Consider the following 13,071-nt stretch of genomic DNA (forward strand, 5'->3'; position numbering starts at 1 on the left):
GAGATGTTAGCGGGGTATAAATAAAGGTTTATTATTATTATTATTATTATTATTATTATTATCATTATTCATCAATCAAGGGGCCTACTTTGACCTGTCATGAGGGAGGGGGATTGGCTCCTTACTTTTTACTTATCTCTGTTGCTACTAGGATGGGCTTATCTCCCTCCCTTCCTGGAATGTTCATCCCCCTCCTACCCATGCCTTGGACACAGATCTCCTTCAGCATTCTTCTAATACAGAGAGAGAACCTGATTTTTCTATACATTTCAGTGCTTGTAAAGTACATATAATATATGCATAAATAAATATCTATTTTTCCAATATCTCCCCATCAGTTGGACTGGATGTCCCATGAGGTCTCTTAGAATCATAGAATCATAGAATCAAAGAGTTGGAAGAGACCTCATAGGCCATCCAGTCCAACCCCCTGCCAAGAAGCAGGAATATTGCATTCAAATCACCCCCGACAGATGGCCATCCAGCCTCTGTTTAAAAGCTTCCAAAGAAGGAGCCTCCACCACACTCCGGGGCAGAGAGTTCCACTGCTGAACGGCTCTCACAGTCAGGAAGATCTTCCTCATGTTCAGATGGAATCTCCTTTCTTGTAGTTTGAAGCCATTGTTCCAAGGAAGCAGAAAACAAGCTTGCTCCCTCCTCCCTGCGGCTTCCTCTCACATATTTATACATGGCTATCATATCTCCTCTCAGCCTTCTCTTCTTCAGGCTAAACATGCCCAGCTCCTTAAGCCGCTCCTCATAGGGCTTGTTCTCTTCTTGGAAGACACCCTGGGGGTCATCCACTCCACACTCTGTCAGGTAGTAAAACACAGTGAAAACACTCTTGACAGATGCCCATCCAGCCTCTGTTTTAAACATTTCCAGAAATTGAGACTCTACCACACGGAGACAGCATAGCCCACTGGTGAGAGTTCATACCATTAGGAAATGTTCCCTAGTATTTAGGTGGGATTTCTTTTCCTGTAGTAAAATTTAATCTTTGTTTAATTTTTTATGCTACACCAGGCTTTCATCCTTATATTGGAAAATACCAAAACAGTGTCCACCAATTTGAGACATTGGTAGAAAAAGTTAAATGCTCCCATTGGAGGCTTAAGGCTGGCATACAGAGCATGACCTTTCACTGGAGAGATTAGACAGCAGGAATAGATAAAACACTTTTGAAGTTGCCGTCTTGAAATGGAATACAATTAACATTGCTCCTCAAGGGCTCTGCATAATACATTCTCTGCAGACCACCCTGGCGATGATTGACTTTGAACAACTTTTTATTATTCATTTCGAAAATTAGTGAACCATAAAGCTATGGTTGTCAGTACAGGATCATGCCAGATGCTAAAGTTTCCAGGTCAAAATCCTAAGTTCTAGGGATCCAGGCATCTGGTGATATTATGAGAATTATAGACTGGGAAAGGCTACAAGGCCAATGAGTCCAACTCCCTGCCATGCAGAAACACACCATCAAAGCATTCTCAACAAGTGGCCATCCAGCCTCTGCTTAAAACCTCCAGAGAAGGAGATTCTGCAATGCTGCAAAGCAGCATATTACACTTCTGAGCAGCTCTTACCATCAGGAAGTTCTTTCTAATGTTTAGGTGGAATATTTTTTTTTCTGAAATTTGACTCCATTGCTCTGTATCCTAGTCTTTAGAGCAATCAATGTGATGTCCTTTCGGATATTGAAACATGAAGAGCTAGAAGGCATGATCATCAAGTTTGCAGACGACACCAAATGGGGAGGGATAGCCAATACTCCAGAGGACAGGAGCAGGATTCAAAACGATCTTGACAGATTAGAGAGATGGGCCAAAACTAACAAAATGAAGTTCAACAGTGACAAATGCAAGATACTCCACTTTGGCAGGAAAAACGAAATGCAAAGATACAGAATGGGGGACAATGCCTGGCTCAAGAGCAGTACGTGTGAAAAAGATCTTGGAGTCCTCGTGGACAACAAGTTAAGCATGAGCCAACAATGTGATGTGGCGGCAAAAAAGCCAATGGGATTTTGGCCTGCCTCAATAGGAGCATAGTGTCTAGATCTAGGGAAGTCATGCTACCCCTCTATTCTGCTTTGGTTAGACCACACCTGGAATATTGTGTCCAATTCTGGGCACCACAATTCAAGAGAGATATTGACAAGCTGGAATGTGTCCAGAGGAGAGCAACTAAAATGATAAAAGGTCTGGAGAACAAGCCCTATGAGGAGCAGCTAAAGGAGCTGGGCATGTTTAGCCTGAAGAAGAGAAGGATGAGAGGAGATATGATAGCCATGGATAAATATGTGAGAGGAAGTAATAGGGAGGAGGGAGCAAGCTCATTTTCTTCTTCCCTGAAGATCAGGACGCGGAACAATGGCTTCAGACTACAAGAAAGGAGATTCCATCTGAACATGAGGAAGAACTTCCTGACTGTGAGAGCCGTTCAGCAGTGGAACTCTCTGCCCCGGAGTGTGGTGGAGGCTCCTTCTTAGGAAGCTTTTAAACAGAGGCTGAACGGCCATCTGTCAGGGGTGATTTGAATGCAATATTCCTGCTTCTTGGCAGGGGGTTGGACTGGATGGCCCATGAGGTCTCTTCCAACTCTTTGATTCTATTGATTCTATGATTATTCTTTATTTTTTAATTGATGTTCCTGTTGATTATGCCCTTTTCTCCTCATCTAAAAATAGGAGAAAATTAGTCCAATTTGTTGTTTTTGTCTTATTGTTACTATTAGATATCCTTTGTGTAAGAAGGTCCATATTCATCATGTCTACGACTTTCGATGTCCATTGCTCTATAGATGGGATATCCTGAGATTTCCACATCTGGGCTAATTTAATTCGTGCTGCCGTTGTTAGGTAGAAGAAAATCTTGTTTGTGTTAGTGTCCATATCAAAGTCAGTGATACCTAGTAGTAGATATTCCGGTTTTAGTTCAAATTTGATTTTTAAGATTGCTTCTATTTTTTTATGAATTTGTCTTCAAAAAGGATTTGACCTTTTTATATCTCCACCACATATGGACGGTCTCCCTTATCTTGCCTACACTTCCAGCACTTGCCATTATTTTTCCTTTTGTTAATCTTCAATAGTATGTCGGGTGTTAGATACCATTGGTAAAATCATTTATTCCAATTTTCTTTGTAATCGGGTGAATCAGTGAATTTTAGTTTTATCGACCATACATCTCGACCATACCAGAGACATTGGACATACAATAAGTTTAGCCGAATGGGAAGATGTTTTAATTGGTAAAATAGGTGTTTTAATTGTAATGTTAGGCGTGTCCCTTGTAAGCCGCCCTGAGTCCCCTAGGGGAGAAGGTTAGCGGGGTATAAAAATAAAGTTGTTATTATTATATTATTAAACTTGAGCCAACAATGTCATGTGGCAGCAAAAAAGCCAGTGGGATTTTGGCCTGCATCAATAGGAGTACAGTGTCTAGATCCAGGGAAGTCATACTACCCATGCTCTATTCTGCCTTGGTTAGACCACACCTGGAATATTTTTTCCAATTCTGGGCACCACAATTGAAGAGAGATATTGACAAGCTGGAATGTGTCCAGAGGAGGGCGACTAAAATGATCAAGGGTCTGGAGAACAAGCCCTATGAAGAGCGGCTTAAAGAGCTGGGCATGTTTAGCCTGAAGAAGAGAAGGCTGAGAGAAGATATGATAGCCATGTATGTGAGAGGAAGCCACAGGGAGGAGGGAGCAAACTTGTTTTCTGCTTCCCTGGAGACTAGGACGAAATGGAGCAATGGCTTCAAACTACAAGAAAGGAGATTCCATCTGAACATTAGGAAGAACTTCCTGATTGTGAGAGCCGTTCAGCAGTGGAACTCTCTGCCCCAGAGTGTGGTGGAGGCTCCTTCTTTGGAAGCTTTTAAACAGAGGCTGGATGGCCATCTGCAATATTCCTGCTTCTTGGCAGGGGGTTGGACTGGATGGCCCATGAGGTCTATGATTCTATGATTCTATGAGGAGGGAGCAACTTTGTTTTTTGCTTCCCCGGAGACTAGGATGCAATGGAACCATGACTTCAAATAGCCTCTGTGTATGTCTGTATATGTTGGTATGTCAAAAATTGGCATTTAATGTTTGTCAAATATGTGTACACTGTAATCCGCCCTGAGTCCCCTGCGGGGTAAGAAGGGCGGAATATAAAAGCTGTAAATAAATAAATAGTAATACAAGAGAGGAGATTCCATCTGAACACGAGGAAGAACTTCCTGACTGTGAGAGCTGTTCATTAGTGGAACTCTCTGCCCCGGAGTGTGGTGGAGGCTCCTTCTTTGGAAGCTTTTAAACAGAGGCTGGATGGCCATCTGTCAGGGGTGCTTTGAATGCAACATTCCTGCTTCTTGGCAGGAATGCCCATGAGGTCTCTTCCAACTCTGGGATTCTATTATTCTATGTTGTTTTCCTGTTTGAAATGTCACCTCCCACCTTCAACATGGATTTTCAGTGGCAAATCTGCTTAGTTTCTGAGAAACATAGTAAATTTGCCACCAGATGTTCCCAACTTTTTTCTGGCAAGTCTGATTCTAGGTCTTGTGCAGCTGGAAGTCAAGCATCCTTTGCTGTTCAAACACTGGAGCTATAGTTTCTGCACTTTGTACTGTTAAATATCGCACTTCTCCCTGCTCTGCCCTTGTTTCAATGCAGTCATGCAACAGCCACAAAAAGGGGGGCATCCACTCCTGTTGTGTGTTTACTGTACTATTGAGAAGTACAACGGATAGCCTGCCTGGAAATGTTTTCTATTGTCTGAGACCTTTGGAGTTCACCCAGGAAAAGGAATACAAGAGCAAAGTAGACCATACACCTGATTGGCTAATGGAGGAACACCCCCAGCTCTCGGCCAGGGAGATGTTAGTTGAAGTGGGGGAGGAGGGGAGGAGGGGGGGCAACCACAGAAGAGTTGCAGCTGTAAAAACAGAAACAAAAAAAAAGACTGCTGAGAAGGTGGCAGACACTCCACGCTATCTCTGGCGACTGCATCCTGAGATTTATGAGGCTCGAGATCTACTTTAAAAGGTTTTTCAAAAACTCAAGTCTAGACAGAAAAGAATCTTCACAATCTAAATCTGGAAAAGTCATTGCTTAAAATAAGCACTAGTATTTTAAAGGGGAAATTTGCCAAGAAGGGAACATTGAAAACCTTTATAAATTTGCAATTACATGATTAAGGTGTCAATACATTTTGAAGAAGTTTAGATGTTTCTAATTGTGGTTATAGGATAGTGTCAAGATAGAATCATAGAATCCTAGAGTTGGAAGAGACCTCACAGGCCATCCGGTCCAACCCCCTGCCAAGAAGCAGGAATATTGCATTCAAATCACCCCTGACAAATGGCCATCCAGCCTCTGCTTAAAAGCTTCCAAAGAAGGAGCCTCCATCACACTCCGGGGCAGAGAGTTCCACTGCTGAACGGCTCTCACAGTCAGGAAGTTCTTCCTAATGTTCAGATGGAATCTCCTCTCTTGTAGTTTGAAGCCATTGTTCCGCGTCCTAGTCTCCAAGGAAGCAGAAAACAAGCTTGCTCCCTCCTCCCTGTGGTTTCCTCTCACATATTTATACATGGCTATCATATCTCCTCTCAGCCTTCTCTTCTTCAGGCTAAACATGCCCAGTTCCCTAAGCTGCTCCTCATAGGGCTTGTTCTCCAGACCCTTGATCATTTTAGTCGCCCTCCTCTGGACACATTCCAGCTTGTTAATATCTCTCTTGAATTGTGGTGCCCAGAATTGGACACAATATTCCAGGTGTGGTCCAACCAAAGCAGAATAGAGCGGTAGCATTACTTCCTTAGATCTAGACACTAGGCTCCTATTGATGCAGGCCAAAATCCCATTGGCTTTTTTTGCTGCCACATCACATTGTTGGCTCATGTTTAACTTGTTGTCCACGAGGACTCCGAGATCTTTTTCACACGTACTGCTCTCGAACCAGGCGTCACCCATTCTGTATCTTTGCATTTCATTTTTTCTGCCAAAGTGGAGTATCTTACATTTACATGATCAAGGTGTCAATACATTTTGAAGAAGTTTTGATATTTCTAATTGTGGTTATAGGATAGTGTCAAGATAGAGTTGCAAGCTGGGTAGATGCGGGGAATGCCGTGGATGTAGCGTACCTGGATTTCAGGAAGGCCTTCAACAAGGTCCCCCATGACCTTCTGGCAAGGAAACTAGTCCAATGTGGGCTAGGCAAAACTACGGTGAGGTGGATCTGTAATTGGTTAAATGGATGAACTCAGAGGGTGCTCACTAATGCTTCCTCTTCATCCTGGAAAGAAGTGACGAGCAGAGTGCCACAAGCAGGGTTCCTTCCTGGGCCCGATCCTGTTCAACATCTTTATTAATGACTTAGACCAGTGGTTCTCAACCTGGGGTACCCAGATGTTTTTGGCCTACAACTCCCAGAAATCCCAGCCAGTTTACCAGCTCTTAGGACTTCTGGGAGTTGAAGGCCAAAAACATCTGGGTACCCCAGGTTGAGAACCACTGACTTAGACGAAGGATTAGAAGGCATGATCATCAAGTTTGCAGACGACACCAAATTGGGAGGGATAGCCAATAGTCCAGAGGACAGGAGCAGAATTCAAAACAATCTTGACAGATTAGAGAGATGGGTCAAAACTTATCAAAATGAAGTTCAACAGGGACAAATGCAAGATACTCCACTTAGGCAGAAAAACGAAATGCAAAGATACAGAATGGGGGATGTGAGGCTCGAGGGCAGTATGTGTGAAAAAGATCTTGGGGTGCTCGTGGACAACAAGTTATACATGAGCCAACAATGTCAGGTAGCGGCAAAAAAAGCCAATGGGATTTTGGCCTGCATCAATAGGAGTCTAGTATCTAAATCTAGGGAAGTAATGCTACCCCTCTATTCCGCTTTGGTTAGACCACACCTGGAATATTGTGTCCAATTCTGGGCACCACAGTTGAAGAGAGATATTGACAAACTGGAATGTGTCCAGAGGAGGGCGACTCAAATGATTAAGGGTCTGGAGAACAAGCCCTATGAAGAGCGGCTTAAAGAGCTGGGCATGTTTAGCCTGAAGAAGAGAAGGCTGAGAGGAGATATAATAGCCATGTATAAATATGTGAGAGGAAGTCACAGGGAGGAGAGAGCAACTTTTTTTTTTGCTTCCCTGGAGACTAGGATGCAATGGAACCATGACTTCAAATAGCCTCTGTGTATGTCTGTATATGTTTGTATGTCAAAAATTGGCATTTAATGTTTGTCAAATATGTGTACACTGTAATCCGCCCTGAGTCCCCTGCGGGGTAAGAAGGGCGGAATATAAAAGCTGTAAATAAATAAATAGTAATACAAGAAAGGAGATTCCATCTGAACATGAGGAAGAACTTTCTGACTGTGGGAGCCGTTCAGCAGTGGAACTCTCTGCCCCGGAGTGTGGTGGAGGCTCCTTCTTTGGAAGCTTTTAAACAGAGGCTGGATGGCCATCTGTCAGGGGTGATTTGAATGCAATATTCCTGCTTCTTGGCAGGGGGATGGACTGGATGGCCCATGAGGTCTCTTCCAACTCTATGATTCCATGAAATGTTCATGCCTCCAAGGATGCATCTATATTACAGAATAAATGCAGTTTGGCAACACTTTTAACTGCTATGGCTCAATGGTATGGAATCATGGCGGTTGTAGTTTTACAAGGTCTTTAGTGTCAGAGATTGACGATACCCAGCGGAAGGAATGCTAGATCAAACAGACACTGAGTTGCAAAAGTGCTGGTGCCTCCCCAAAGTAAAATTCCCAGGTTTCCATTGTATTGAGCCATGGCAGATACAGTAGTATTAAACTGCACTAATTCTGCGCTCTAGTTTATGTGTTGCGATATTACATTTGTAGTGTAGATGAAGAATAATTTTTAAATGACTGTTAATATAACAGATAGAGTAAGAATATAAATTTGGATTAATAGCTTTAGAAATGTATAAGCTCTTGTTCAACTGTTGTTCTAATGGGGGGAGGAGACAAAAGAGATAAGAAATTGTATTACCAATAGCAATGTCAACACCAAGTCGTAGATGGAAGTCAATTCGTGTGTGTGTGTTCTGTTTTTATCTTCTTGTTGATTTGTTTTATCTGTTTTGGTTTTTTTCTTTTTTTTCTTTCCTTTTTTATTAGTATAAATCTTACTATATAGACCAGGAATCCTCAAACTGTTGGAGGGCTGATTTATAATTTGAAAAAAACATGAATGAATTCCTATGCACACTGCACGTATCTTATTTGTAGTGCAACCTACCCACTCCTAAAAACAATACAATAATTAAAATGAAGACCAATTTTAACAAATATAATCTTATTAGTATTTCAATGGGAAGTATGGGCCTGCTTTTGGCTGATGAGATAGGATTGTTGTTGTTGTTGTTGTTGTTGTTGTGTGCTTTCAAGTAGTTTCAGACTTAGGTTGACCCTGAGCGAGGGCCGGGTAAATGACCTTGTGCCTTAGTTTGGGGACCTGATATAGTTGATATATTGTGTTCTTGTTTTGTTATATCCGTGCCTTAACCTCAAATCCCTTCCCCATTTCCCACTAGGTGTGTTTTCTCGAAGTCTTAAGGAAAATATTCAATAAAAAGTATGATAAAAAATGTATTTAAAAAACTAGCTGTACCTGTCACGCGTTGCTGTGGCCAACCTTCCTTCCCTCCTTCCCTCTTTCCTTCCTTCCCTCTTTTTCTTTCCCTTCTTCTTCCTTCCTTCCTTACCTGTTCCTTTTCTCGCTTACTTTACTCTTTTGTTCCATCCTTTCTTGTCTCTTTCCTTCCTTCCTTCCTTCCCTCCCTCTTTTTCTCTTTCGTCCCTTCTCTCCTTCACTTTTTTATTTCTTTCTCTCCTTCCTTCCTTCTCTGCCTTTGTCTTTCCTTCTCTCCTTCTTTCCCTCCTTCTCTACCCTTCTTTCTCTCCTTCCCTCCTTCTTCTTTTCCTCTTTCTCTCCCTCCTCTCCTTCTCTACCCTTCTTTCTTTCCTTCTCTCCTTCCCTCCTTCTTTCCCTTCTTCTTTTCCTCTTTCTCTCCCTCCTCTCCTTCCTTCTCTACTCTTTTTCTTTCTTTCCTTCTCTGCTTCCTTCCTTCCCCCTTTCTGTGTATGTGTTGTGTGTGTATGCATATATGTGTGTATATATATTTGTTTGTGTGTATATATGTGGTTTTGCACATATGTTGTAATGTATTTTTTGGTTTGGGGAGGGGGTGTTTAAGTCTCTTCTGATGTGTTTTTCAGTGTTTTTCAGAGTGATGGTCACTTGTTGGCCTGAGAGGTGTCTTGTGTCCAATTCGTCAGTGGTTTTTGAGTTATGTTAATCCCACAAACGAACATTATATTTTTATTTATATATATAAATGAAATGTGATCTTCAGTTTATCCCAAGGCACCTCCCCGCACTCCACCATCATTCAGGTCACCATTGCTACGGGTTCCATCCTGCCTGCTGAAAGCATTTGCAACTGGGTTTCCAAAGATGATTGGAAAGAATTCCCCTTTCACATATACCTCAGCTTGAAGAAAAACATTCTGTGATTCTATTACCGAGAATAGTGGCTAGAAATCAATTGGGGAAGAACAGGGAGGAATTTTTCAAGATCCCCTTGAGCCAGAGGCACCAAACTCTCGGTGCTCTATGTGTCTTACCTTCAGATCTGCTCCTTTTTCCATGTTCCTGGGGAAGCCGCAAAACCAAAGGGAGATCTTTTGCCCAGTATAAAACCAGTGGTCTTCAGAGATGATTGTGGAGACAAAGAAGCCAGTGGGATCACAAACTCTTTGTCCAGCAAGTGAGAAAGTCCAAGAGACCTTGCTGACTGTTTGCTCAAGAGGGAGTCAGGGTTTAATCAGCAACAAGATAGTTTGCGGGAACCTATTGAAGGGTTGATGAACAACCAAAACAAGAAGGGGGGAGATCAGGGTTGCTGTAAGTTTTCCTGGCTTATGGCCATGTTCCAGAAGCATTCTCTCCTGACATTTCACATCTATGGCAGGCATCCTCAGGGGTTGAGAGGTCTGTTAGAAACTAGGCAAGTGTGGAACGTCCGGGGTGGGAGAAAGAACTCTTGTCTGTTGGAGGCAAGTATTTCTTCAGCAATTCTAAGCCCCATGTTGGATAAAAGCTCTGGTTTTAGATAAATGGTTTTTACTAGTATTTAAAAATGTGAGCATTTAGAATTATGCTAAATGTACAGAAAATCATAATTTGCCTCAGTTTTATAGGATACATCCAGTTTCTCAGTTCTTGTGGGTTTTTTCGGGCTATATGGCCATGTTCTAGAGGCATTTCTCCTGATGTTTCGCCTGTATCTCAGGAGAAATGCCTCTAGAACATGGCCATATAGCCCGAAAAAAACCACAAGAACTGAGTGATTCCAGCCATGAAAGCCTTCGACAATACATTATACATCCAGTTTTCTTACTAAATATTAAAAAGAGCATTTTGTTTACTGAGACAACTTTTCCTCCAATCTGGGCTGAATAGGCAACACTGTGCAAACAAGCCGACACATGATCTGTTCTAACCAGAAATTGGATGTAATGATTGTGTTACTTGTAATGAGTTTCTTTTAGGAAGAAGCAATATTGCAAAGAAGCTTAATTTCTAAAGTAGAATAATGTGCAGGAATGAAAGGACATTACTAGGGCAATGAGAAATGTGTTCTAGTAATGTTACATGTCCCACAGGCACTAGATCCCAGCTGATTTTGGGAGCTAAGCAGGGTATTTATTTATCGTGTCAGGAGCAAGCCAAACAGTTGTATTGCATTTTTTACCAAACAAACAAACAAAACACAAAGTTTGCAAGCTTGGTAGTTGATTAAATGTCCTTTGACCAGTAGCTGGCCACTTGGAGTGCCTCTGGTGTTACTATAAGAAGGTCCTCCATTGTGCATGTGGCAGGGCTCAGGTTGCATCACAGCAGGTGGTCTTTGCTCTTCTCCACACTCGCATGTCGTGGATTCCACTTTGTGGCCCCATTTCTTAAGGTTGGCTCCGCATCTCGTGGTGCCCAAGCGCAGTCTGTTCAGCGTTTTCCAAGTCGCCCAGTTTTTTTTCGTCTTCCTTTCTTCTGAAATTACTTCTTTTTCTTCTTTTATGTCATGTCTAATTTTATGTGCTAATAGATATTCCTCAAATAGCTTCCAGCCTGTTTTTTTCATTGGTCTTCCATATGAGTCTTTTAGTGCAAAGGTCAGTTTATCCATGTCTTTAATTTCCTTCACTTTACTTATCCATTCTTCCTTTGTAGCTACATCTCTGTTTCCATTTTTTTGCCAAAATTATTCTTGCAGCAGTAATACAATGTTGTTCATTCGTTCAGTCGTCTCCGACTCTTCGTGACCTCCTGGACCAGCCCACGCCAGAGCTCCCTGTCGGCCGTCACCACCCCCAGCTCCTTCAAGGTCAGTCCAGTCACTTCAAGGATGCCATCCATCCATCTTGCCCTTGGTCGGCCCCTCTTCCTTTTACCTTCCACTTTCCCCAGCATAATTGTCTTCTCTAGACTTTGCTGTCTCCTCATGATGTGGCCAAAGTACTTCAAGTTTGTCTCTAGTATCCTTCCCTCCAGTGAGCAGTCGGGCTTTATTTCTTGGAGGATGGACTGGTTGGATCTTCTCGCAGTCCAAGGCACTCTCAGAACTCTCAGAGTAATACAATAGTTGAACAAAATATCCTTATTCTGATCTAATTCAATTTCTTCATCTATTATCCCCAATAGGAAATACTCCGGTTTCATCTGGATTTTTATTTTTAATCTTCTCACATTCTTGTTTTATCATTTTCCAAAATGCGCTAACCACTGGGCAAGTCCACCACGCATGGTAGAAAGTTCCATGCCCACTTCTGATCTCATTAAAATGTTACAATTGCAATGCACAGCTCTCAATAGATCCCCCCCCCCCAATTTAAACTAAAAGCTTGTTCCCACTTTTTCATTTTCTCGCTTCCCCCCACTCATTTGCTTTTTTTTACTCTTACCTCACCCAGGGTTTTATCTTTTTATCTTGTCCTCTTGGCCTGCCCATCCTATTTGTTTTTTGGTTTTTTTGGTGAATTTGTTGTATCATTTCATTTCATTCTTGTATTGTATTTTGTTTTGTATTTTGTATTCTACTGTGTGGTATTGTATTTTAGAAGGGCTTGGCCTCATGTCAGTCACCCCGAGTCCCCATTGGGGAGATGGGGTGTGTGTGTTTATTATTATTTGAAACACAACAAGATGAGTCCACAGCAGACACTCTGCTGGCTGTTGAATTGGATCACATGTTGGACCGAAGTGTCTAGGATTGTGTGATGTATCAGCGAATAATGTGTGCAGATCCCAGTAAGGTGGCCTTCTGCAGCTGGAAGATGGTAATTTTTGTCAGCACCGATTGTGTTTAAGTGCAGGCCAAGGTCTTTAGGCACTGCACCTAGTGTGCCCATCACCACTGGGACCACCTTTACTGGCTTGTGTCAGAGTATTTGCAGTTCGATCTTTTAATCCTCATATCATACCAGCTTTTCAAGTTGTTTCTCTTCAGTCCTGCTGTCACCCGGGATTGCAACATCAACAATCCATACTTTGTTTTTTAACATGATTGTGAGGTCAGGAGTGTTGTGCTCCAGAACTCTGTCTGTCTGAATCCGGAAGTCCCAGAGGAGTTTGACGTGTTCATTTTCTGTAACTTTTTCCAGCTTGTGATCCCACCAGTTCTTTGTTGCAGGCGGATGGTATTTGTGGCACAAGTTCTAATGAATCATCTGTGCAACGGTGTTATGCCTCTGCTTGTAGTCTGTCTGCGCAATCTTCTTGCAGCAGCTGAGGATGTGATCTATTGTTTCATCTGCTCCCTTGCAGAATCTGTATTTGGGATCTGTTGTCGACTTTTCACATTACTCCATTCATTTCCTCCATTCAGCAATCAGAATTTGGTGGTCATTAAGCTTGTGCTGTTCATGTTGGCCTGTGTTTTGTGGATCAGGGTGTGGGTCTCCTTCACTGCAGACCCCCTCTTGTGCTGCCTTGGTTACAAAAGTGTACAAATGACTGAATAGGA

At 42.4% G+C, this 13,071-nt stretch overlaps 1 protein-coding gene across 1 annotated transcript in view; it reads right to left on the minus strand.

The window, feature by feature from the left end:
- Nucleotides 1–9,864, minus strand: part of HGD (homogentisate 1,2-dioxygenase) — a 37,796-nt gene extending 27,932 nt beyond the window's left edge. The window contains exon 1 of the mRNA XM_060763385.2: nucleotides 9,674–9,864. Coding sequence (XP_060619368.2) covers nucleotides 9,674–9,697 — 24 coding nt within the window. The 5' untranslated portion in view covers nucleotides 9,698–9,864. The remainder of the gene's footprint in view (nucleotides 1–9,673) is intronic.
- Between the last annotated feature and the right edge of the window lie 3,207 nt (nucleotides 9,865–13,071).

The sequence above is a fragment of the Anolis sagrei genome, chromosome 2, assembly GCF_037176765.1.
Source record: "Anolis sagrei isolate rAnoSag1 chromosome 2, rAnoSag1.mat, whole genome shotgun sequence".
Taxonomy (NCBI): Eukaryota; Metazoa; Chordata; class Lepidosauria; order Squamata; family Dactyloidae; genus Anolis; species Anolis sagrei.